The sequence below is a fragment of the Mastomys coucha genome, unplaced genomic scaffold (assembly GCF_008632895.1).
Source record: "Mastomys coucha isolate ucsf_1 unplaced genomic scaffold, UCSF_Mcou_1 pScaffold6, whole genome shotgun sequence".
Taxonomy (NCBI): Eukaryota; Metazoa; Chordata; class Mammalia; order Rodentia; family Muridae; genus Mastomys; species Mastomys coucha.
Genome location: NW_022196912.1, coordinates 98,154,512 through 98,182,054, shown reverse-complemented (window position 1 = coordinate 98,182,054; position 27,543 = coordinate 98,154,512). Strand labels below are relative to the sequence as shown.

Here is a 27,543-nt window from a genome sequence, read left to right as displayed (position 1 = left end):
GCTTCATTTTCAACCTTGAATAAACTCTACGACTTTGGGGTCCAGTTAGAAGCTTAGCCTTTGTGCCAATCAGTTGAGCATCCCATTGGTAAAGGTTGTGAAGCTAGTCACCACCAGTGCCTCCCTTCTCTAGGCTCTCTCAGTCATAGGTGGTGATGTCATCAACACATGGTTGTGGATCCCAGTTCTGCTGGCTATGATTTTACACATATAGACTCACCCATTGTCAGGAGGCTGCTCGGCTAACTCTCTTTGAGCAACAACCTGTCTGTCTCCTGTTGGTCTACTCCAGTGGTTGCTCTCCCAGTCCTTCGTAGACTGCTGGTTTGTCATTCCCATTCAGCTTATCACTATGCTTCAGACTTCAGCTTTTCAGAGAGAACTCCTTTGATCCAGCCAGAGTAGCTCTCCAGTGCCTCTCTATTACACCGTCCATTTTAACTTTACGGCATAAACATTTGTAACTCTCTGATATCCTGTATTTGCTGTCTCTCTGTCTTTCCTCAACTGGAACAGTAGTATCCAAAAGGAGGGTTTTGTGGACATTGTTCACCGTTTTGTCTTTAGCACCCAGTATGGTTGGTGCATGGTGCATGGTGCATGTTGGGAGTTCAATAAACATAGAAAAACTGCCTAAGCGAATCTGCTTTTTTTTTTTTTTTTTGGCTGCTGTGGATTCTGATTAGATTGGATTTACTATATTAAACACCTCTAGAAACTGCAGTAACTGGAATTAAACCTGAAGTCCTTATATCCTCCCCCTCTGAGTTACCAGCAAGCTCTGCGGCAAAGGCCTGCCTGAAATATGATCCTGTTATGTGAACCCAGGCGCATCCTGTCCCCTGCCATCTTGGCCACCAGTTCATTTCCCTGTTTAGATGATGTTTCTTTCTCATTTTGTTTCCTCCCGCACCACTGGCTTGATTGGCAGTGATTAGCAGAGGGTGGTCCGTTTATGTGAAACACCTGCTTCCCACCCGTGTCCCTCATGAGTAGTCATCTCTGGACCCTGTACAGGAAGCTTGCAGGTATCCTTCATGGCTGAGTGGGCTCTTAGAAATTTTTTCAGGGAGTCAGTTCCAAACTGGCACCATATGGGTGGCCACCTGTGTGACACTTTGCCAGCATTGCATCAAATGCACCTGCCAACTTCTCAAAGAAACCAGGGGAGGTCTGACCGTGTCCAGGGGGATTGGCAGATAGATTGGCCCAAGAAGAAAGCTAAGCCAGGGGGAAACACATTTTGCTTTAAAAGTTGGGTTGCAATTTAAATGGCCTCTCTTCACTTCTTCATGCAACCTTCAAATATCAGCTCTTGCATTGTTCCTGTTGATGACAAATGTGTCAAACGCTATTTGACTTCTGTCCAATCATGAAAAACACATACTGGTATCATAATTATCTGCCAGAATTCTCCAGAGACATAGAACCAATTAGATTGATCAGCTGATGGACAGATAGATAGATAGATAGATAGATAGATAGATAGATAGATAGATAGATAGATGAGATGGAATATTGGGGTATTGGCACATACAATTATGAAAGCTTAGTCTTTGATATGCCGTTGCAACTGGAAGAACCACAGAAGCCACGGTAGCATGTTATAGTAAAGCCTGGATGCCCAAGAACCAATGGAGTTGATGGTGTGAGTCTCAGTCTGAAGACAAAGGACCAACGATGCCGAGACATGATGGTTTAGGTCCCAGAGTCCAAAGGCATGAGAACATAGAGCTCTTGTATTCAAGGACAGGGGAAAGGCATGCCAACAGAGAGAGAGAGAAAGAGAGAGAGAGAGAGAGAGAGAAAGAGAGAGAGAGAGAGAATGGATTTGCTTTGCCTTTGGCTCTATCTGGGCTTTTCACTGATTGGTTCTTGTCCACTTACATTAAATGCAAATGGATCTTTCTTAATGAGTCCATTGATTCAAATGCCAGACTCTTTAGAAAACAGTCTCACAGACTTACCCAGGAATAATACTTTCTCAACTAATTAGGCATCTACCTGATGTAGTCAGGTTGACACCTAAAATTAGTCATCATATGGTGGAAAGGAAGGACACAGATGGGTGTTGTGCTTACAGGTTTAGTCATGGCAGTAGATCCAGGAAATCGTTCACTATCTAGTTGGGTCAGATTAAATGCTAGTCCACTTGTGTTCTTTGGATAAGAGATGAGATTCCTAGAAACAAGAGTCAGTCAGTATATTCGATTGGATGGCTCTAGGTGGAGTACATCAGCCAAAATTGGCCTTGTTGGGCAATAGGATGGAAGCCAGGGACTTGGTAGTTGCGGAGAGGAAGGAAGAAGTTGAGATTAAAGACATATAAGTAGGATTTGCAGCTGACTTGATATAGATAGAGTGAGGGAAAGTATGATGCTCAAGCCTTGGCCTAGGGAAATAGATGTGGTACCAAGAACTGAGATAAAGGCCCCCATGAAGAAGCATCTTCCTCTTTCTGTAGTGTGTAAAGAAGGCCTGGGTCCATCCGATGCCACCACCACCCCTCTTAAGGACCTGCCTAAAGAAATGAGATTCCTTTTGAGCTACCTGGAAAATCTGAAGGAGACAAGATACCCTCCTGGTCCTGCTTTGGGCATTGGGCACTGTCCACTCAGGACAGACTGAAGCCACTTGTCTGAAAGGAAAAGGACAAATGTCTCTGAGCTACTTGGCCTCCCAGGGCCTGCAGATTCTGACTATGAGTCTGAGAAGGGGACTCATGGACTACACCCTCTTGCACCAGGCAGAGGAGCAGGCGGAAGGCCTGGTTTTGTCCAGCATGCCTGGCTGTCTTTAGAGTCAGGGTAGTGGATGGATCTGTGTTCTCTGGGCATCTGGGCCTTATCCTGGTCAGCTAGGGAGCTGAAGAGGTACTCAAAAGAGATCGTATGCATAGATTATACCAACATGGGCTCTGCTTTCTCTGAAAAGCAATTTCAAAGACACTTCATTCTCCACCTGCATTTGGTTAATAGCCTGATTACAGCCACACTAATAACCTTCAAACACTCTCAGGAGCAGCCTTGACTCTGAGAGCCACCGCCTCCCCTCCTCTTTGTCCTATTTCATGCTTCCCCAGGAAGGTAAAGACAACAGCTGTGCATTCCTCCCAGGTCCGAGCTACTGCAAGGAGAGGCAGATGGCTGTGGGCTCATTCCTGAAGTGCCCTTCTGGGGACCATCAGCCCGGGCTCCCAGGCTGACATCCCACCCAGGGCTACAGGTCAGAGCATAAACAGTTCATATGAATATGGATGCCAAGGATGAAGGCTGATTGCTTTCATCCTGCAGGGCAAAGCTACCACCCTGAGTAAGGATGATATTTTTCCTGAGGTACAAGGTCAGAGAAGGGAGGTCTTCTGAGCCAGGAGAACGGCCATTTTGAGATTCAGGAGGCAGCTGCTTAGAGAAGGCCACCAGCAGCAGGAAAGCATTTGTGTCTGTTGTATGCCCCTTTAGTCAGCTCTTGCCATTGTTAGGAGGCTGGGTGGTTAGATGCTGTGGGAGGATTTTTTTTTCCCAATGATGAACTACAATCGATGAGTCGGAAGACATCTTCCAACTCCAAGGGGTACGCACACTATCCTAATTTGTGACTTGGCTGACAATAAGCCTTTGTATGTCCTTTCTTCTTGTCTAGATCCTGGTCAGTTGCTGCAGACTGGGATTTCTTACGGGGTCCCTTGTTCCGCGGGACGAGGGGTTCTGGCCAGGTGTGCACGGGATTCGGCTTTGACAAACAGACTAGACACGAGTGGTGTAAGGTCTGAGTGTATTTCTTTAAAAATGGCATGAGGCTTTTACAATCATTGCAAAAGAGAAATGAAAAATCTGGCAGCTCAACAGTTGAGGTACATCTGAGGCTATCTGAAACATAGTCCAAGTGCTCTGGGACTGCGAGAGATACATGAATCTGAGTCCTAGCCCATCTAAGTTCTAGTGCTAGTCCTGCATGTGAGTCCAAGTCCTTCTTCTCCCAGTCCTTCTGTTAGACTGAAGTTACATAGGCAAAATGACCCCACACCCAGGTCAGCAGGGTCTGGCAGCCAGGTGCGAAACAGGAGGAAGAGGGGTGGAGCCCTCCCTGTTGAGGTATTCTTATGCTAATTCTCTGGTTCTTGCTGGAGGCAGGCAGAGGGGAATCCCGACCTAACTCTTTCAGCTAATGTCTTAGAGTGAGAGAAACCTTTCAATTACTCTCTAGTACTTAAAACATTAAACTAGGATAGTTGGAAACATTAGTGAAGGTCAGAAAGCAATGTCCGAATTTTCTCTTGCTAGCTGTGAAGAAATGATATCTTGGTGAGTTCCTAGCACACCACTACGAGGACATATCTGGGCTACCTCTGAGTTTGGGGTGCCAGGCGACAATGCAGAGGCAGGAGACTGACTTTCCTTGAAGTTTACACCTCAAATACCACCGTCACGCAAAGTGTGTGTGGCAGTCAGTCTCCATGGTTCAGCTCAGGCCCCAGTCTCCTTCATGACCCCACCCCTGATGGCTCCAGACCATAGTTATATAGCATCTAGAGTCTGAAGAGGCCTGCTACTGTGTGTGACTTACAGAATCCAAATCCTATCCATCCAAAAAGCTTTGATGTCTATTACTAGTTTCTTAGTCATTTGGTTTAGTGCCCAGACGCCTGCATCTGAAGACACAAGTCCCATGACAGTCAGTGGGACTGGTCCTAAGGCTACCGGGATGACTCATCCCAGCAGAGATGTCACTAAAGACTGGCCTGTCACAGATCAGTGCCTAGGGGCTGTAGAGATGGCTCAGTGGGTTAAGTATATGTCGTGCAGGCCTAAGGATGGAAGTTCAGATCCACAGAAGTCATGAGCATGGCAGCCTGCTGGAAATCCCAGGACGGGGAGTTGGAGACAAGGGATCCCTGGGACAAGTTGGTTAGCCAGCTAGCACAGTGGGTGACCTCTAGGTTCAGTGAGAGATCCTGCCTGCTTCCATGAATAGGGTGTCGAGCTATGAGGAAAAACTCCTGGCATTAAGCTTAGGCCTACACACACACACACACACACACACACACACACACACACACAGAGTACAACACACATACAATATAACACATACATAGAACAACACACATATAGTACAACACACATACACAGTACAACACATACACATACAGTACAACACACACCACACATAGTACAACACATACCATACATAGTACAACACACACCACACACAGTACAATACACACATGGTACAATACATGTACAGTACAACACACACACAGTACAGCACACACACAGTACAGCACACAGTACAGCACACACACAGTACAGCACACACAGTACAGCATACACATACACACATACAGTACAACACACATACAATACAACACATACACAGTACAACACACATACACAGTAAAATACACACATACAATACAACACACACACAGTACAACACACATCACACACAGTACAACACACACCACACATAGTACAACACACACCACACACAGTACAATACACACACAGTACAATACATACACAGTACAACACACATACCACAGTACAGCACACACACAGTACAGCACACACACAGTACAGCACACACACACTACAGCACACACACAGTATAGCACACACAGTACAGCACACACAGTTCAGCACACACACAGTACAGCACACACAATAAAGCACACACATACACACATGTACACACATACACACACACCTGTACAATGCAAACATGCATACATATATGCTCACACACCACACCCACAAACAACAATGAAAAGCAGTGCCCGAGCTCCCCTTTAGTGTCTCTGGGGAGCAAGGCTGGTTTCCTCCTTTTTGCTCTTCTCTCGCCCTTCAGAAGGATCTCAGGAAGAAGGATGCATTCTGAGCAAGGCTGAGTATCTAGATGCCTGGCTTTCTCTCTGGCACAGTAGACAGGACTGAGTGCTGCATTTTAGACTCCTTGGTGGCCTTTTGTGATAGGTGGCACACATGGAACCTTAGAACAATGAATGGGGGCCTGATGACCAGCTTAGGAGCCCTAATTACTCAGGGATCTCTGTGTAGCTATTAGGGATCATCTACTTATTCATTTGGTCTGCTCGTTCATTCTCAAGGTCACCTGTTTTTCTGGGGGGTGGGGCGGGGTGAGCCAGTGATTGAGAACCTAGTCAGGGAGAACACTGGAGGGCACTTTGGACCTGGGAAGATGTGGAAGGGGTTGTTGGTGTGGCAGGAGCACAGGCTGAAGCAGGTAGGCACACAGAGCTTGGATCTTTGTCTTAAGGTGTCCAGCTTGGTCTTCGCCACACTCCTACACCATACTTAATCTTATGCCCCAAAGGCTGTGATGATCACAATTCTATGGCTTTGCCTAAGCCAAGCCGTCTCTCTTTCACTAATGTCCACTTGACAAATTATTATGTAGCCACTGAGCCTCAGTTCCAATACTACCAGCCTAGAATTTCCAACCCTGGGACCCCAGGATTTCCAATGCTTTGTAGCTCCTTCTGCATTCACTCTTTCCTTTGTGAGTCTGTCTCGCTGTGAACTGCTGAAGGACTCAGAGTACGCTTCCTGCTTCATCTCTGCCCTCTCAACAGTAGCCTGGTACCCAGCGCGTTGTGGGTGCTGAACAGATGTTTTCAGAACTGAACAAAGGCAGAAAGAGCTGTTTTAAGTAGGTACGGAATATACCTTGCTGGTTGCCAAAGGCTTTTGCACAGAGACGGAGGTTACAGGGGGATAAGTTAAGGTCAAGGTCTGGAGCTCCGCTAAGGCAGATGAAGTGGGAAAGGGCAGAGCCAACGTTGGATTTGATGTCAGTTTGAGCTTGGAGGCTGAAGGAGGGGGTGGTTAGGAACTGACTCTCAGGCATTTGTTTTAGGCATCAGTGAAGGGAACATCCTCCAAGAACGGAGATGGTATGGTGAAGACGGTCAAGGTTCTCTGAAGCCAACGGAAGGTACTTTGAAATTTTCTTTCTCTGGAGAGTAAAACAAGGATCTTTCAAATGGGGGAAGTAGGTCTCTAATGGCCAGAGCCATAGATTAGCTGTTTGTGTTCTCTGTTAGAGAGAGAAGAAGATGAGCCAAGTCAAAACCTAGGCCGAGGGAAGGTCAGTTTATGTTAGTCACCTGCTACACGAAAGGGAGCATTTCAGTGGTCAAGGACTCTGTTCCCTGACGGGGCAGCAGAGGCTGCCATCCTGAGCTAACCTCAGGCCATTCCTGTAGTCTCTATGCTTTGCTTGCCCTGGGGTCTCACCTCTGACTAGGGTGGTGGAAAATGTTCCGATTGCCCAGAGCAGTGTGTCCCTGTGTCAACAGGACTGATGGCTTGGGTTAGAGCTCTGCTTATCTGGCCTCTCAGATTGGAAAGTAGCTGCCCAAGGATGTGAGAAATGGCCTCCTCTGGTGCATGCTATGCTGGACTTCTTCCAGACACATGGTTCAATGTGGAAGAACCTCTGAGGGAAGTGTGGGCACTGCAGGTGGCATACAGGCCCATCATCCTCTCTTTGTCTTCATTGCTTTCAGATCTCTGGCCTGTGAATGCTGTCTGGGTGTGTTCTGTCTCCTGAAGACTGGCTGGAGAGTCCACATTCATTTTGAATGTCCTTGCCCCTGGGCCCCACATCTTTTCTCCATATGCCCCAGCCTGTCTGGAGCAGCAAGTAGTACTTCTGATGTCCTGGTTCACACAGGTGCAGTGAACTCCCTGTGCCCTTTGATAATGTATATAGATAGATAGATAGATAGATAGATAGATAGATAGATAGATAGATAGATGACAGAGTGTGGCTTCTTTCGAATTGGACTCTCTGTGATGTTTCCCAGTGACAACTGAGCAGTTATGATGAGAGCTGTGCTAAAGATGAGTGTCATCAGAGGTGCAGTAAGAAGGAGACCATGCTAGAGCTGGGAAGGATGCAGGAGAAAGGCCAAAGATGAGCTCTAAGAGCTGTCAACAGTGCGGACTTCTAGAACTTGGGCCATAGTTAAACATGGAGAACTCCATTTCTTCTTTGAAAGGTTTAGTTCTGTCTATATTTTAGTCACACTGTGCCCTAAACAGTTCCTATGCCAAGATTTCAGTTTGCTTGCTCAGAGAATTTTTCTTAGAATAATTTTGTATGAGAGGCTCCCTGTGTAGCCCTGGCTGTCCTGGAACTCACTATGTAGATCAGGCCAGCCTGGAACTCACAGAGACCTAACTACTAGCTGCTTCTGCCTCCTGAGTGCTGAGATTAAAGGCATGGACTACTATACCTGTCTTTCTTTTAAAAATATTTTAATTTAAAAAATGATGATGAGTGTGTGTGTGTGTGAATGTGTGTGTGTGTGTGTGTGTGTGTGTGTGCAGTGCCAAAAGAGGACATCTGATCCACTGGAAATGGAGTTACAGACTGTTGTGAGCCACCATGTGGGTCCTTTTCCAGAGTAGCAAGTACTCTTAACTGACAGTAAGCCATCTTTCCAGCCCTTTAGATAATTCTCCTTCATTCACAAATTTTACTTGACCATAAACATAGAATTCTGAGAAAAAACATTATTGATAAGACTGGATCCCCCAAGCATCTGATATGATGGAGACAGCTTAGGACTCCAATGCTACTGCCCAACAGGATACCTGACTACTGGAACAGTCCTCCCTGGGGACATCAGTACAGATGTGCAGGAAGATGACTTGAATGGGCAAGACAAGAGCACAGCCTCTTGGGCCTAGGGACATCTTTCACATCATCCTCACTACTCAGGTCACAAGGATGATTCCAGAAAGAAAAGGGAGGCATTCTGGGAACAGAGGTTAGCAGGATCACAGCGCTCACATGTCCCCTTTACCTGGAAAGCACAAGGCACTCCAGAGCCTCTCTGCCTTCCACCCGGAGCTCAGATGGAGGAGTCAGAGCAAGTCACGGTCACACTCACTTAGTTGCTAATATCGAGATTACTAACACATTAGGCCCATTCTTCCTGGGTTGTGAAGGGCTGCAGGTTAGAGGCTCTGTGGCACTAAGAGAGGTTAGGTGGATTGAGTGTTGTCCTGACAGTGAGGAAGAGGAAGACACACCGGACTCAGCTCTGTCTGCATCATGGGCTACAGTGTAGAAGGGCATGCCTCTCATGTCTACATCCAAAACGATATTGTAACGGATCCTCATTTTGTTGCCCCACACCCCCAATAAATTCCCTTCCAAACAGCTAAAATGAACAAAGGGGCTGACGGTCCTGGAGATGAAAACATTTTATGAGATTACAGCCGAGTCTAATCTGTCCGCTGCCAACAGCACATTAAAGGAACGGCATTATTGTGTTGGAGACCTGGGTCCCTTTGCTCTAAACTGTCATTGTTTGTTATCATTATAGGCTAAAGGGTGGTGTTATTGAGTGAGGATTCTGCACACACCGCTTTGAGGGAGAGCAATAGAATCTTGTTTATTCTCGGGAACTCTGTAGGTGTGAGTGGGGGGGCAGGCATTCCCATGGAGCATGCTTATGCTTATGGGAACCAATAGACACATCTGGATTGGTCTTCTAAGATTTGGAGGGCATATCCCAAATAGAGAACATGGAGGTAGAATGTGTGCTCCTTTGGGGGGAAAGGGAGGCAGGGAGAGCTTTCCTTAATTGTGTTCCTGGCAACTGAAACATAGTGTGAAGTCGTTCACCTTGAACTCCACAGAGGAGCTGAGTGACTGCAAATCAAAGGCGTGCGATCATCATATCAGTCCGCTAATGAGGTGGTTCTACGGGAGGCCCTTGAAGCTGGGCTGGCAGCCTCTAGACGTCCTAGCTGTTCCCAGGGAGGAGTGGGAAGGACCTGTGGGATGGCAGATGAGGAGAGAGGCAGACGTCAATCCATCCGGGCTGCTGGTCTTTATTGAGCCTTCTAATAGCATGTAGCACTCGAATCCAAATGGGCTTAGCCTTTATTGCCTGGATTTTAGGGTGGTGGAGAAAAGTTCAATCTGGAGGTACCTCAGGGAAATCTGGGCGATGCTGAAAGTATACGTTCTTTCTGTGTCTTTGTTCCTTTCAGACTTCTGTCAGGGTTTTCTGTTGCTCTGAGGAACACTGGCTAGAGAGTCCTTCCTCATCTTCAATGCCCTCCTCTCTGGACCCCACAGCATCTCTCTACATTCCCCAGAACAAGGACTGCCATGTCTGACTCCTACTGTCTTCCTCCATATCCATTGCTGTCAGCCTAGGGGAATCCCAATATGTCCCCAGAGACGATCTCTAGCATCCAAAGACACCCCCCTGCCTCCACTTCTGCCTGCTTGTTCCACTCTGGTGGTAGCCACCCCCATGGCCACACCTGGACTCTTCAAAATTGCTGATTCCTGAACAAATGGGCTCTGAAATGTGTTTCCTGAATGTCCCCTCCCTCATTTCACCCTCTGCTGTTCCTGCACCTTACCACTGCCCCTGGTCCTCCAGTCCTACCTGAATGGCTTAGGACAGGCTTAGAATACTGCCTCTCCACAGCACCTCCCCCAATTTGATTCCTCTGAAATCTTCAGCCCCCATGCTTCCCCTCCAAGCCACTGTTGCAGAGTTGCCATAGGGCTTCACATTCTCCCACAGCCTCATGCAAGCTTGTTCCTCTCTGTGCCCTCACTGCTAAGCCCATGTTTGAATCTCTCATTGATCCCTGGCTCTGACTTTTCAACTCCAAGTCCACTCCAGTCCCGCACACTGGACTTCCATCATGAAGCTCTCTTCTGATTGATGCCTAACAGCCAGGTGTTTTTACCTGTTCTTCTATATCTTCTGCCCAATGTGCATTTTATTTATGTCTCTGGCTTGTGTCATGATAGGCTGGCTACATACTGATGCCTTCTACTAGAAGGAGTGGTCTCTGAGGACAAGAACCATGTTTTACTCAACTCTGCCAGCACAACACCTACCCTGGCCAATCTTGATAAATATTGCATTCTTTGTTTGTAGGGAGGTGGGTATGGGGAAGCATATGTATGTGCATGCTCAGAAGGTAGCCTTGGATGTCATTTCTCAGCCACTATCTGCCTTGGTTTTGGTGGTAGGGTGTCTCGTTGGCCTGAAGTTTGCCAAATAGGCTCTCTGGTTGACCAGAGATGACAAGTGCTGAGATGACAAATATGCCTGGTTTCCTCCCATAGGCTCTGAGGATCAAACTCAGGTCCCCAAGCTTGCAAGGTATATGCTTTACTGACTAAGCTATCTCCCTAGCCCAGATATTATATTTTTAAACTCCCTAGGACATGCCTTCCATCAGGCATTCCCTTGGGTCATTGTCAGGGAAGCTACAAAACCTGACCTCATCTCTCCCTAAGGTTTTCCAGGGGAAAGATTCCCTCAGAGCCCCTCAGAGTCAATTTGTCCTTTCTCCTTTGTGGTGCCAGATGCTGAATGGTCACTCCTACTCTGCCAGGAGGCAGGCTGTGATGGGGGCTGGGAGATGGGGGGATAGAGGTTGGGGGTGGGGTTGGGGGTGGGAGTGGGGGTGGGAGGAGGCAGCAGGGACCAGAGAATATCACAGAACGCTGTGTGAACTGGCAGCAGCAGTTCTGTGGGCTCACCAGCTGGCATGATGGGGGAGAGCCAGAGGGAAAGTTCATGTTTTTCTGCCCAAAGCTGAGAATTAAGAGGGCAGCCAGTGGTCTCAGAGCTGACGGCTCGGGAGGGAGACGTGTCAAGGTCACCTCTGCTTTATGCCTGACCGAAGGGAGGCATTATGGATGTTGTGTGTGTTCGTGTGTGGGTGTTGCAAGCCACTGGGCACGTCTAGATAGCTAATAGTATGCTTCCACGGCAGAGCGAGGGGAAGATCCACTAATCCGATTTGTAATTTATCTCTTGGGTTGATCCCAGTGTTTCCCTTTGTTTCTGACTTGATGCATTTATCTGAGGGCTCAGTGAGTTCACCTTGGCAAAGTCTTGCATGAATAGAAGCATTTAACTTAACAGATAAGCACATAGCTCATAGTCCTCTGTGTGTGTGTGTGTGTGTGTGTGTGTGTGTGTGTGTGTGTATGCATGCAGCTGCTTTAACCCTTAAATGAAAGACTTCCTCTCAGGAGGGGACATGGGATCAGCTTCTGAGTTCTTGCTTTTGTGAACACAATAGACACAGAGCCAGCTGGGGTGGAGAGATGGCTAGGATCTGGTTCCCTCTAGAAGGTTCTGGAGACAGTCAGACCACAGCTCACAGACTAAGCTTTTCTTTATTCCAGGCAGGTTGGGGAAGAGGTGAAGAGACAGCTCTGGGCCTCTCACCTTTTCATATATAGTTCCCAAGCACAAAGAACTCAGGCAACGTTGAATCTAGTGGTCCTACCATCCTAGGCATCAAATGTACCCAAGAATGCTTATCAAAGAGGTAGGTTTCTTGAGTCCCCTCAGACCTCTTGGTTTGCTGGGGTGAACATCAGCCAGGGGAGCAGCTGCCTCCTCAGTTGCCTAAAGATACAAGGCTAATATGCTGGCCCAAGGTTAGAACAAAGTCTTCTAACTCCACCCGGATGTCTCTACTCACAGCCCAAGTGTCCTGGGGCTTGCAGCTTTGGGAAGCACCACGGCTTAAGCTGGATACAAGAGAGTGTTGAAAGCACCTTTATCTGAAGATCACGAATCCATTTAATTACATTAGTTCCTACCAAGAGGTGTAAAGGCTTCAATTTCCAGACTGGGTCACGTCAGCAGAAATGGATCACTCACTCTGGGATGACCTGTTCTCTTCCCACCCTGCTTTTGGCACTGTGCAGGGTTTCCAAGTCTTCTGTGGATACCTTAGCCCACTCCTCCTACTGACCAGCCAGCCCTGCTCCTGATGACTTAGAATAATAGGATTGGATTTCTTTCCATTTTATAGTTCTCTCTCTCTCTCTCTCTCTCTCTCTCTCTCTCTCTCTCCCTCTCCCTCTCCCTCTCCCTCTCCCTCTCCCTCTCTCCCTCCTTCCCTGCCTCTCTCTTTCCCTCTCTCTCTCTCCCTCTCTCTTTCTCTCCCTTTTCTCCTCTATCTCTTTGTTCTTTCATTCTCTCTCATTTTTTTTTTCTAACAGCTTTCCAGACACATGACTTACTGTATGATCCACTCACTTAAAACATATGCCGGTGCTTTCAAGTCTGTCTACAGGGCCATGCAGGCATCTCTACAACCACCTTTACCTCTTATCACTTTTATCACTCCCCCAAAGAAACTCCATATCCATTCGCAATGGCTATTTGTCTTCAGCTCTTCCTTGTTCTTGACCTCCTTATTCCTGGACAACAGTTAGCCTGTGTTCGGTCTCTACAGATTTGTCTCTTCTGGACATTCTATGTCTGTGGAGCCATACACTACAGAGCTCTGGGCCCAGCTTCTTTCGCTTAGCGTCATGTCTCCAGGCTGGTCATAAAGTCATTGTATGTGTATTGTATCACATATAGTTCTTCCTTATATTTTTACCGTCAAACGATATTTCACCTCATGGACATAACACATCTTGTTTTCCTGTTTTCCAGTTGCCAGAGATGGGTTATTTCCAGCTTAGGTTTATTAGTGGTCACACAGCTCCAAACAGAAGTATCTTACATTTCTATATGTTTTCATTTCTCCTGGGTGTAATAAGTAGGGGTAGAGTGGCTGAGTCATGTATTAACTCTAGGCTTAAACTTTTAAGAAAGTTTCAGGCTTTTTCCAGAGCTGACTCAGCCGTCCATACCCAGTCCCGGCCATGTACATCTCTGTACTGTAGGAGAGTTTCAATTTCCCCACAGACACCTGTTATTATCTGTCTTCTTTGATATTGCTAGCCCAGTGGGTGTGAGACTGTATTTCATTCTGGTTTCGATTTGCATTTCCCCTGTGGTGCACAGTGTGGGGGGTTTCTAGGGCTCCGGTCCATTCCTGTGTCTCCTTTGGAGAACTCCCCACAACACTTCTGCCAGTCTTTTAGCTGTACCCTTTCCCTTTTATTACTGACTTTTGAGAGTTCTACCTTTGTCCTAGATGTATCTGTCAGTTACATGATTGTCAAATTGTGCCCCAGTCTGGGGGCGTCTTTCCGTTTCATCGATAGTGGCCTTTGAAGCAAAACAGCTCGTAATTTCCATGAAGTCCAGTTTCTTTGTTGTTTGTGTTTGGTTTGGTTTGGCTTTTCTTGCTAGTTCTTTGTGTCGGGGTGGTGGTGGGGGTTCATAGCTAAGACATCACTGACTAATTCACAGGTCACTGGGGCCTTCTCTATTGTTCTGAGAGTTTCACAGCTGAGCCTTTTGATCTCTTTAAGGTGATTTCTGACTGTGGTGTAAGATGGGGACACAGGGTAGCTCCTCATCTTCTATTTAATTTGATTTTCCCGGCACCATTTGCCGAGAAGGTCATTGTTTCTCCCACTGAGCTGTTTCAGCACACTCGGCAAAAGCCGGCTAGCTGTGCGTATGTGGGTTTATTTCTAGGCTCTCAACTCCCTTCTTTAGACATGCCCTCATCCAGCATTGTTACACCATCCTGAGTACTTGTATCTAGGTCATACGTTTTGAAATGATGTCTTTCTATTTTCTGTGTACATCTGGAAGAACGCACGCAAAAGGGGCTGGGGTGTGACTGGAGAAGAACGCCTGACAACATGGGCCTGGGAGGCCTCACAGACTGGAAACTGGGAAAAGGCCATTAAAAAAAAAAAAGATATATATATATATATATAGGTACACTGTCACTATCTTCAGAAACACCAGAAGAGGGCATCAGATCCCATTACAGATGGTCATGAGCCACCATGGGTTGCTGGGAATTGAACGCAGGACCTCTACAGGAACTGCCAGTGATCTTAACTGCTGAGCCATCTCTCCAGCTCCTAGAAATGTCATTTTTATGCCTTGCCCTTCCCTGTGTAACATTTGTGTAAGCCACTCAGTCTGTTTTCCATTTTGTGGCTGGTGTGCTCTGAGCTAGTTGACTGTGGAAGGAGTTTTTGATTCTAATATTCTGGAGCAGTGGAAGCCTCAGCTTGTTTAGGCCAATTCTACCACAGGACCTCAGGACTTAGAATGCATATATGAGTGTATGTGTGTGAGCTCTTGTTTTCGTATGTGGGGTACGGTGCAGGCAGATGTGGGTCACAGTACTGTGTGTGGAGATCATAGGACAATACTAGGTGTCAGCCTTCACCTTTTTGTCTTGTATGCGACAGGGCTTCTTTATGCTGTGTAAGCCTGCCTCTGCCTCCTATCTCTCCATAGGGATGTGCTGGGTTTACAGACAAGTGTGCCACCCTGTCCTCCTCTTACACTGGTGCAAACTCTAACTTGGGATTCGAACTCAGGACATCAGGCTTGTGCCTTTTCCCACTTTTATTTATTTCCCAGCCTCACAGACTTTTATTCAACTTGGAATTTAGGTGCAGGACAAGATGGGGATACACACACACACACACACACACACACACACACACACCCCACTCCAAAACACCTCTGAGGTCTCTCTCGGTGTTGACCTACACAGATTCTCCCCAACATGTGGTTATACATGATGAGGATTCTAGGTTATACTGTCATGCCAGGGAGCCATGAAGACCTTGGAGACTACCAGGGTCATGTCTGAAGGGCGCAAGCTCTTAGTGATCCAACATGGGGCCTCAACAAGGGTCAAAATCCACGATGGCTCTCAATGCATGGGACAGAGTTACACTTGTAGGTAGGTTCACAATACAGCTACAAAAATAAAGCTGTTATTTAGAACCCCTGGATTCTGTGATCTTCGAGAGACCACTGGTGGTTTAGCCTGGTTCTCGGAGCCTTACCTCTTTACCTGCTTGGCTCATTCGCGGGCTCTGTGACAGTGTTCCACTGCCAGCCCGCTGTCATCACTGTTATCCCATGTCCATCGGCTGCAGAGTTGTTGGGAAGGGTCCACCCACCCAGACTGACCAAGTTCCAGCTGCAGGGTAAACAGTATCCCTCTCAGCAAAGCACCTTTGCCTACACGAACACAGAACCACTGCCAAAAATTATGAGAGAGAATAACTCCTCTAGAGGAAATCTCGCCACCCCTCCCTTACAGCACCCTGCACTCTGTAGTGCCTTGTTACTTTGTTTCCAAGCCAGAGCTTCTGTTAGATGAATAAAGCATGCGTTCTCTGCAGGCTGCAGGTCCTGGGATCACGTGCCTTCTCAGACTCAGCCTTGAAGACTTTAGGAGGTTAACAAGATGGCTTTGGGCTGAGGAGGCTGAGGCAGCTGAGAGGCTTGGTTGTAGTGGGGTCTTTGCTTCTCCAGCTCCTCTCTGCTTTGCCCTGTCTGAGCCTCAGTGTCTTCCCATATAAAAGCAAAATGGCCAGGAATGCACTGAACCCAGAGAGAGGAGCCAGACTCAAAGGTCACCTACTGTATGGTTCCCTTTATGTGGCTTTCTGAAAAAGGCAAAACACGGGGTCAGAAAACAGATCAATAGCTGCCAGGAACAGAGTGTGTGGGAGGGATTGTCCACAAGGGGCACAGGGAATATTTGGGGTGATGGGCTTGTTTTTCTCCGGACATTACATCATTGTGTAAGTTGATCAGAACCGATAACATGACACATAAAAGGGATGAGCTTTATTACAAATGAATTACAGCTCAGTAAATAAGCACTGAAATGAGCACACCACACGCACACACACACACACACACACACACACACATACCTCTGAAGTCTCTCTCAGTGCTGACCTGCTCAGATTTTCCCTGAGGTGTGATCATGGACAGCATAAAGAGATATCCAAGGTTTTGATTTGCTTTTAAAAATCACACCCAACCCTGACTCTTCCACCTCCCTTTAACTCAAGCAGCCTTTCCATGATGTAATGGGAGAAAGAGGGAAAGGGGGTGGTCTTTTTTGTGGTCAGCTATTGAGAATGAGAGCCTCTCCCTTGGGGGTAGTGAATGGGTATCTTGTCTCTATAGATGTTCTCAGGATGGAAGCCCTATCTAGCCTTCTTGTTCTGGGTCAGGAGTCTGAGTCTCTGGCCTGAAATGAATGTGAGCTCAGAATCCAGGTTCCAGGGAAGACTCCAAGTGCCCTGTAGGACAAATGCTATTGTTGTCGGAGATGCGGTTTCCTCTGTTTCTGCCTCCATCAGGATCTGAGAGGGGGAGAACCCTCCTCAGTGGCCAACCACTCTTGCTACTGAGGCACACTGCTGGGTATCCACCAAGGTCATCCCAGTGACACAGGGAGGGAAACAGGCTCTCACTTGTAGAAGACAGCAAGTGATTTGTGGCCGTCACAGAGAGGCAGCTGCCAGCCCAGGCCAACAAGACCCACAGCCTCTAGGCTAATGGGAAGGAATGGCACCCCAGGCCACAGGGCTACAGGGCACAGTTGCCAAATCCATCTCAGATGTGGTACTCAACACTAGAGACTATTTCAGGAACATCTTCTGTGTGCCAGGTTCATGCTCAGTTGTTCACATTAGTTTCCACGCTCTTCTCCTGAGAAGCAAATGTTTCGTCTTTGCAATCAGGAGCCATTCCCTGGTTTGTTGGCTGAAGCAAGCCAGAACTGGGCAGTCCTGTTCAGGGTTCTGAGGAGGTTAAAAACAGGAGGAGTGTGCCAAACAGAGAACTCTGCCCAGATAAGCTCCTCCCCACCTACTCCCCCTCACACACAACCCCCATGTTAACCATGGCTCTGTGACCTATTCCCCATGGTGCAGAGTCAAGGACATCCTGTAACCTCCACTCTGGGTACAAACACTCAGGATGAAGAAAGATGAGCCCAACAGCTGCAAGCGTTCACAGTGCCATCTAAGGAGCCCAGAGTTTCGTGGGAAGGAGGGACCATGCTGGGCAGAACTTTGTGATCCCAGGAAGGGACATGTCTGAAGAACACCTGGGTTTGCAGGCTGTCACATACCAAGAGACGGTTTTTTTTGTTTTTTTTTTTTTTTTTTAGGATTAGAGGCTCCAATTGTATCCTGGAGGCTGGGACCAGTGAACAACAGAAAGCTTGCACCAGGGGAAGAATAGCCTCCTGCCGGTTAGGTTGGGAGGAAGGTGGATGAAGATAGGAAGTAGTCAGGGTGGACTGAAGGCATCCTCGGGTGGGAACAGCTCTTTGGCTTTTAACTGGAGTTCTCCCAACTCCCACTTACAACCCGAATCTGAACAAGTCTCTGTCCTTGGAGGTGGGCAGAGTTGTGTGCACATCAGGGTAGCAGTTTGCTGGACAAAGATCGTAGAAGGAAGTCAGATGGTAGCCTGGCAAGGAGATGTTCCCTGTGGAGTTGCCTGTCGCTGTGAAAAGCAGGGAAGCATGGCTGTTGTGGGTGGGCTGGGAGCTGATGGCAGGGAAGAATACAGACTAGAATGGGACACATGTCATCTTGAACCTGGCCTTCCTCATCAGGAGAGCTGTGGACGAAACGGCCCTGACACTGACATACAAGATGTGACCGATGACGACGACGACCCAATCCACATCTCTGAAATCACTCCTACTTCCAAGAGCACGATTTCTGCCACTGAAGCGTGCTGTGAGGTGCCAGCCTCATCATTACCAGAGGGTCTTTGTTACTCTGTTCTCTTCCCCCTCTCCACGGCCTGAGTTTTTCAGGCTTTGGTGTCCTGCTGCTTTGGCAGTGGTGGGGAAATGAGATGGCCTGTCGCTTAGGAAACCAAGACTCCCTGTAAGGAGCAGTCAGTATGCAGCAGACCTTAGTCCTTTATTTGAGAGTGTATCAGAGTGGTCCCTGGGTCAGTCCTGAGTATAGACACCGCAGGGCAGAGTGACCACCCAGGCAAAGGTACTCTGGCAAAGTCAGTGGTTGTAACCTTTTGGTAACACAGTCATCCCAAACTCCTGGGATGATCTGCTTTTCCTCTCTTGCTTTGGTGTCCTTGGAAGAAGGAAACTGACACATGTGTGTGTGGGCTGTGGTACTGGGTGAGTAGAGATGAGGCAGATGAGATAGGAGGTGCGTCCTGCCCAAGGAACCCCCACACCAAAGAGACACACATGGTTAAGTGGACTGTAGTGGGTTCAAGTAGTTGTTTATTTTTAGACTGTTTCCAGCATGTTTGGTCCTGGGGTCCAGTTCCCCAAATTCCAGAAAAATAAACTAACGAGAGCCACATGCACTAAGAGGAGGCCATTCCGACGTGTCTGTGATCATGCGGTGAATGGTCATAGGCTATAGGACCTTGGTGTGGGCAGGGCTCCCCAACCCCAGACAGCTGCTAGCAGCTGGCTCTGCCCCGTCTGAGGCTTGAGGAAGGCTGAGGCCCTGTTATTTGGATCCTGCCACCTCAGGGTCTCAGGCCCCTTATTGCTACATTTGCTACTTTGCTACTTGATGGCCCCAGGTTTTGCCCAGGGGGGAGGCCTTATCACTGGGTGGCACTAATGAGTAGGTTGCTGGCGTCTGCGGTTGCCATGGTTACATGAGCACAGGCCTCTCTTGGAGAGTCCAATGGTGAGTTCTTAGTAATTTATTTGACCACTATTCAACTATTTCCACAGTCCTTGCCACAAAGATTCATCTCAGCCAGGTCCCTCTGGAGGCTGGTGGCACAGAACTTCTCCCCAGCCTTGGGCTTCCCGGTTCCTGGAACTTGCTGGAACGTTTTCCTCCAGGAAATTTGCCAGGGCTCAAAGATGAATGACCCTCAATCCTTTCCCTGTTCAGGAAAGGCTTCTTGGTACTGTTGTCTGAAGCCCACACATGTGGAACAGAACAGGAGGACACATTTCAGGAAGACCACTGACTTTCACAACCAGCAAGGGGGCCAGGCACCTGGTTCTGCATCCTGTTGGTGAGGTAGTTTGAACATCCCAGGAATCCCACTGGGCATGTCCCAAGTGTTTGGCTAGTCCAAGCAGCAACTTAGCATTGTAAGAGGCCCTTCCTGGGTGCTAGCCTGGTACCTAGCTATTGAGCAGTGGGCAAGCCTAGAGAAGACTTAACTAGCTTCACTGGCAGTTGGGCCTCCTTTTATTTCTGGGGCACAGCAGCAGCTTGCCAGGGAAGTGAAACACTTTCTAGAAAGGCAGGTTGTTTCTTCTGGCTACCTGGGCCAGCCTGGTGTCAGAGTGCTGCTGGGCATTTAGATGTACCGTCTCTCAGCTGCACTCTTGCCAATGCAGGAAACGTTTATGTCAGCATTTGTTTCCCTGCCTGGGCCAGTCTCACCTACTGAGACTGGGGAGCTGCCAAAATGACACTTGCGCCACATGTCATCCCAGGGTAGGTTCTCCTCTCAGACCACATCAAGCTGGGAGAGCCTAGCAGGCTTCCAGGGGGCAGAACAGGGCAGAGGAATCTGCTTTGCTGAGGAATGATTAGCAAACAGCTTGATTTTTGTCTGTGTGTACCAGGCCAAAGGGAAGCTGGCTGAGACCCAATTTTCCAAATCTTTGCATTATAATCTTGCATGTCAAACTGACTTGGGCTGGTCAACCTGGGTGGATCTACTGAGGCACACACAGTGGCCACATGCCTGCGCTTACCCATTGTAGTGAGGTGGGGGGCGGTGAGAGCTTATTGCTCTAGGTTTGAATCCATCTAGAGTATCTGTCTGTCTCTCCTTGGCTCTCCTGTCGATTGTCCTGTCCACTTCTCTGTCCCCTGGGAGTATTTAGAAGCTTGCCTCCTGTCCCATCTCAGAACTAGCGTATACCTGGCTCTGGGTGGGCCATGTGGCCAGTTTTCAGGTCAGCACAATGCAAAACCAGCAGACAAGAACTCGTTCAGAAAAGGGACAGAAGCCATGGCCAAGAAGTCTGTCCTACCCGGGTTGCAGCCTGACTTAGAATGTGTTCTGTAGTTCATAGAAGGGGCAGGGGGCAGCCAGGATCCTTGTCCTGTGTGACTGAGGGCACGGATGTAACCATTGTTTGACAATATCAGATGTCTTAGTGTCAGCACAGCCTAGGGTGCCCTTGGTAGAGAAATTTCCTTTGGATAATGTTGGACGGAGATGAACTTGGACTATAACTTTGTTTAGAAACTGGAGGGTTCTATGTAGAGGGATTTTGTTTTTTGTTGTTTAATTTTGTTTTAAGTGGAGCTAGAGAGAAAGGACCAGAAGACCCCATAACTTGGGTTGTGGCTTCAATTCTCCCATTCACTACTCATGTGGCTACTTCTGCTTGCCAAGGCTCAGTGGGAGCAGCTGACAAGAATCTGGGTATTTACTGTCATCTTTGGGGACACCTTCTGATTTCCACCATTATCTCAAGGAGAGAAAAACTAACCTGGAAACAGATGTGCTGGCCAAGAATCTTACAAGGAGGATTCTAAGTGCCCCGGGCAGAGTCCCCTGTGAGGAACCAACAGGAGGCTTATGGATCTAGGGCTTGTGTAGAAGCAGACATAGACAGGCTTTGCAGGTGGGGGCTGGGCAGATGGGCCACATGATACACCCAGAAGGCTGAGACTGAACAAACAACATGGACCTTGGGTCACCAGCTGGTGAATTTGCTTACATAAGCAATGTTTGCCTTCTTCTTTCCTTCCTTCCTTCCTTCCTTCCTCCCTTCCTTCCTTCCTTCCTTTCTCTCCTTCTTCCTTTCCTTCTCCATCTCTGTGTATATACTCCCAAGGGGGGAGTTTTCATCTAAGGCCAAATATAGATCAAAGGAGGAGCCAACAGTTATTGGCAGGGCAGGTGTGTGTGGAAGAACATGTCTGAATTGAAAAGCACGTTGCCTAATACATCTGCATCTGAGGGCATCTGGTGACCACAGTAACAATGACAATGACCAGACTAACCACCATTGGCCAAGCACTGCCTGCATGTTCAATCGGGATCTGATGTGATGCTTTAGGTGCAAGACTTCACAGCCAGGTTGGCAAATGGTCATTCTGACACACTGGAAGAACACAGAAGATTTTCCCACAGGCTCTAGCACATTGCGCTTTTTCTTAGATGACTGACTACGTTTAAGAGGGTGCTTTGGCTGTGTCTTCAGAATAAGGTTGAGAAGGGAATTCTGTGGCTCTGGTGAGGGCCTGTCATTGCATCTTGTGTTTAAGCTTCAGGAATAACTGAGCCCTAAACTGATGAGAGTCTGGCCAGGCCTGGCAGGATACCACCATGTGCCATCCGTACCATCCATCCACCTCCAGAAACTTCCATCTAGGGCTACTGGTGGGGAGAAGCCCAATGGCCCCTGAGTTCATGGCCATGTTTATTGTGAGTAAAATACAAGGGAACAAGCCGAGGTGCCGGGGCAAAAATCAGAAGACAGGAAGGAATAATATTTTTAAAAAATTGTCACCCAAACCTTCAGTGGCTAGACAACACACTTCGTTATCTGTACTGGGTAACCTCTTCAAGCTCTAGACCCTTGGACATTTGATGGGAGCTGGGGGTGGCCAACACACCCATGGAGACTTCTTTAAAATGTGAAGAGAACTTGAAGAGTTATTGGGGTTGAAGATGTGACTTTTGACATTTTATGTGAAAGCAACGTCTGTCACCCACCCAGGACACCTGGATGGCCACCAGTGGGGTGGGGGTGGGAAGCAGGTGGCAGTGAGCGCTGCCAGTGCATTAGAGAGAGTACTAAGGGGGTGATGCTTAATACTGTGTGCCCAGGGTCCCTCTGAAGCTTGCTGGAAGGCATGATTCCTCAGATGACTGAACAAGTGAGGTTAACATCTTGAGTGATAGTCAGACAGGAACCCCATGAGACATTCTCTGACCATGTTAGAAATGGACCCTTGTTGAGAATAAGCATTGGTGCGTGACTGTACAAGGGAGAGGGCCTCTCCTGCTGGCCCAGCACCGTGGACTCTTTCTCTCTGGTCTCCCCATTCACCCACTGCATCTTCCCACCCGTGCCCTCCTTGGCCCTCACTCTTTCTCCTTCACAGTGACCAAATCTCCCCGCAAGGAAGCTCTGTCGTTGGATGTGGAACGTCGCCTGCCCGGGTGCTCTGTAGGCCCGGGCCCTGGGCCTGGGGTCGGGGTGGTCAGGAGGACTGCATCAGGCCCGTAAGGCGCTTGCCCGCCAGTGACTTTCCCTGCAGAGAGAACCAAGACAGAGACCACACACAGGTGTGCAGACACACAGAGGGACAGAGACAGAGAGCCAAACGGGTGAATTAATTGTTTTAGGAGTCACTCTGGCCAAAGATCCACCACCCATCCCAGCTGACCTTGTTGATAGGGATTTCTATGGGAGATCTCTATGGGAAAGCCCTAGCTAGGGAGAACTGAGAAAAACAGGACTTTGGGCAGATTAAGGGACTGTGTGTGTTGTATGTGTGACTAGTGCTCTTGCGAGGATATGGAACTTTTACATACCAAAGCCTAGTCATTAAAGCCCTCTTTATGCTTTACTGCCTGTGGGCTACCCTTCAACTTGATTTTACTCTAGTGTGTAAGGAAAAGGTAGACTGGGGAAGTCTGAGTCAGGAATAGTTGACACAAATAGACGATCGCCACAGATCCGGGTGACTAGAAATTAAGAAATTAATTAGTCACAGGAATTCTGACAACTATGACTCCGCTTGAAATGAAGGATCAACACAGAGGATTTGGGGACTCTTGGCTGTAGGTGTTGTGACTGTGAACATGACTGGGACACTCAGTGTTTTCTGCAACCCCTGGAGGTGCCAGGGAGCTGCAATCCTGCCACTTTTGATGTTCTTGATTCCCCATGGGCAGTACCAAGTGTGATGGCTCTGAACTGGGGGGTCTACGAACTCTACTTAAATCCTATGTGGCTATTATTTTTAGAATCAAAGAACAAACAGGCCCGTGAGGCTTGGTCCATTAGGCCCAGAGGTCCTGGGATAGTCTAGCTATCTGCACGCTCTGGAGGGGTGGTTGAGGAACCTGTGATCTGGGAGGGAGTTCAGTACTGGACAGCAGGAGGAGGCACAAGGATGAATGAGGCTTGGTTGCTCCCATTATTTGACATGGTTTGTACTCGTCCCTATACATCCCTTTAGGGATTCCTATCATACGACATGTGTCTCAGGGAAGAGTGTGGCTAGACCCCAAGCAGATTGATCAGCATTCAGTCTGGGAAAGTACTCAAAGCCCATCCTGCTATTGACAGTGGGTCAGTGACACTTGTCACCATCTGCAGAGGGCAGCAGATGATCCCCCGTCCACAAGGGCTATGGAGTTTGGCAGTGAGAATGCACAGGCCAGCCGTTCCTCACACTCATTTCCAAGTGGGGTGTGGGGGCTCATTTTGTTTACTGGGCAAGACCGCATGTAAGCTGGATGTAATTAAAAAAAATTGATCTGGTTGGTGAAGCCTAGTAGGGTACTCAATAGACCTGCTGATTGATGAATTGATGGATAATGGGCAGAGCTAATAAACGAACAAGAGCTGAGAGCTGGCAGGGTGCATGGCTGTGTCATCCGGCTTAGCTCTCTATGGAGGGACAGTCAGCCTAGCTGAAATGGCCAATGGTATGGATAAAGGCTTGTCCAGACATGGAATTGCCTCAGAAGCTGTCATTAAGTCTGTATCTATTCCCCTTCATCGTCTCTCTTTCCTTTCCTTCATTTCTCCCTTATCTTACAAATAATCACAAATGCAAACACACACACACATACACACAATCTTCTTCATCAACAACCTTATCTTAGTCTTCAGATACACAAAACTCAGCCGGCAGCAACCTATGTTTATATTTAGCTAAAGATTTTTCAATCAGCTTTTAAAAATCTTCGAGAGTTCCTGTGTGTGTGTGTGTGTGTGTGTGTGTGTGTGTGTGTGTGTGTGTCTGTGCATGCACATGGAAGTATATGTGGAGTTCAGAGGGACAGCCTCAGGTTTGTTTCCTGAGAAGGCACCTGTGCACCTCTTTTGACACATAGTTTCTTATTGGCCTAGATCTCACCTGAGTAGCCTAGGCTAGCTGGCCAGAGAGCACCAGGGATCCACCTCTGCCCATCCCTAGTGCTGGGATTATAACCACATCTAGCTTTTTATGTAGGTACTAGGTGTCAAACTCAGCTTCTCATGCTTGTGTGGCAAGTATGTTATGTACATAGCCATCTTCCCAGCCCATCCTATGTCAGTCTGACAATCTCTAAGAGGACAGCTAGTCATTTTACTGGACAAGGACAGTACCACAAGTGCCCTTAGAAGACAGACACTAGCTTCTAAGGCTTCCTTTCCACCCTAGCTCTCACTCTCTAGCTTTCTCACACGGGAGCAGGGGACATTTGGGTCCCTGCTGATTCAATTGGGAACATACTGTCTTAGTATAGACATAAAGGCAAGAATCATAGAATGGCGTATAGACTCCTTTTTCTGGAAAAACATGAGCCTAAGGGTCCTCTGGGATGATACTTCCTGTCACCTTCGTTCCCTCTGGTCACATGAAAGGCACAGTCTATTGCTTCAGTGACCACACACTAAATCTGGCTTCTCTTCACCTTCCTCCTTTCCTCTACTAGCACCACAAATTAAACATTGTATATTCTATACTGTGCCTGAGTTGCTATACATGGCACATGTGGGAAAAAAAAAAACTACTAAATCTGAATTAAAAATGTGTGTTAAGAACTCAAAGACAAAGAAGGTAAGGTTTACCAGTTGTCCAAACCCTTATTGTAGTTCCACCTTCATTAGTGAGGTCATTGGCTGCAGGGGGGCTGTGGGTTGAGGCAGACTAGAGTTTTCTGTGTTTTTTTTTTTTTTTTTTTTTTTTTTTTGGTTTTATGTTTTTCCTGGAGGATTGTCCTGAGTAATTTTAACCCTGAGGCACCCCCACCCTTCACCTTTCCCAGCTCCAGAGAAAGAGCTTGGCTGGATTTGGAAGTGATAATTAATCTCTTCCTGCCAGAACTCAGCCTCATAGTTCTGACTCCAAGGACCTGTGGCCAGCCTGCAAATGGCAGCCCCTCCCCTTCTTCCCATATCTCTTCATCTCTGGGAACATCAGGGATGAGGCAGGTAGCTAACCAGCCCAGGAGCTGCTCCCAGGATCAGTACCTGCCTTACAGCTTCTAGGTGGTGCTGTGTGGCCTGTTGGTCCCTCTCTTACTGCTGAGCTTACACATTTACCAAATGCCAGTTTTGATGCTAAAGATGGAGGTCAGGAGGGCTTGGGTGGGATGGCTTGGAAAAGACTGCTCAGCTGAGATGGTAGAGCTGCACTCCACCCACCACATCATCACCGGAGTGAGCAAGGCTCAGCTCTTGGCTCCAAAGAAGTTAATCACACAGGAAGCAGGCAGGGCTGGATGCCTGGCCAGGAGCTTTGGGGGAAGAAATCATGCGATTCCCCCCTGGCTCAGCAGCAGCCTGCCTTCTGAAGAGCAGAGACTCCTGTGGTGCTCAGGGATCAAAGTGAAATCCTCGAGGCAAAGCTGTCTGTTCTGAGGTGAGCCGCCCCAGAGGCTATGCCCAGTGGGCTTGCGGGCTGCTTCAGGCACTTGCTCTACCAGGAGAGCCCCCTCCAGAACCCTCTAGGGGTCTCTCCTCCCTCTCCTTTTCTCCCATCTCTGACTCCAGTGGGACGATTCTGAAGGAAGGGGAGTGGTGAGGCTGCTCATGCTTGGCACTTGTAGAGTTACAGAGGCAGCAGTGTTTCAGGGTGTGAACGTGTGATGTGCCTCAGTTCCGGTCAGTAGGGATCGGATTGTGGTGCCAGAGAACAGCAGCCAGCTCAGCCTGAGGCCTTGGAGTAGCTGAGCAAAGCAGCAGAGAGTGTTTGAAAATGCCATTAGCAGGCAGCCTTGGTCCAAATGGGAAAAATGAACAGTGATTAAGAACTGAACTTCGGAAGGTACATTCCAGAGACACCAAAGCTTTGCACTCAGACAAAGCACCTTTCACCTTCCACACACTTGGCAAAAGTGTAACCCAGACCAGGGACTCAATGCTTGGTTTACAAACACCCACACATTCAGCCCCCTGACCCCAATGGATGATTTCAGCTCTGTGGCCTTCGAGATGGCTAGAAACCTGGTAGAAGGTGTTACGGGATCCTATGTTTCTGAAAGAAGATGCACAAAAGGCATAGCTAGCTGTCTTTTGTGCAGTGCTGGAGGAAAGAACCAACATGCTGCTGGACATGCCAGGCTCTGGCCATCGCACCTCTACATCATAACCAACAAAGCATGCATGACCCCGTGACCAAGAAAGAACTTTTGCCATTTACTTACCTGGGAGACCAGGGCTAAGAAACTCATTGGTTGAGAGGAGAACAGTGGCTTATGGGAATCCCTGGGGGGTGAGAGGGCATACTGGGGACAGCAGGGCAAATACCTAGGGTCTTAGAGTAGGAGAAGCCCTTTGTATCTAAGGGAATATGGGCATTTTAGCTGATAGAATTCCCTGGCTGATTTTCTCAGTTGGTCTAAGACTGAAGTTGGAAGTCTGAAGATAGATCAAATCAAAATCTAGGCTATAATTGGGGTTTGACTGCTCCGGGGAGAGGGGAGTGGCACTGGGGGGGGGTGACAGCATGAGGGACGTCGTAGGGTGATAGGTTGTAGGTTACATGGGAGTATGTATCTGTCAAATTCATTGAACCCTGTATTTCAGATCTGTGAGTTTTATCATATGCAATCACAATTCAAGTGAGAAACTGTAAGAAATAAGATTAGAGAGAGAGAGAGAGAGAGAGAGA

General features: G+C 48.0%; 1 protein-coding gene across 12 annotated transcripts in view; it reads right to left on the bottom strand.

The window, feature by feature from the left end:
* Nucleotides 1-27,543, bottom strand: part of Rgs6 (regulator of G protein signaling 6) — a 559,464-nt gene that overhangs the window by 2,939 nt on the left and 528,982 nt on the right. For 11 of the 12 annotated variants that reach the window (XM_031356050.1, XM_031356047.1, XM_031356049.1 and 8 more), the window contains one exon: nucleotides 18,970-22,962. The exons of the other annotated variant lie outside the window; for it this stretch is intronic. In XM_031356050.1, coding sequence (XP_031211910.1) covers nucleotides 22,912-22,962 — 51 coding nt within the window. In that variant the 3' untranslated portion in view covers nucleotides 18,970-22,911. Of the gene's footprint in view, nucleotides 1-18,969; nucleotides 22,963-27,543 lie in introns of those variants that run through there. 12 annotated transcript variants of the gene reach the window in all.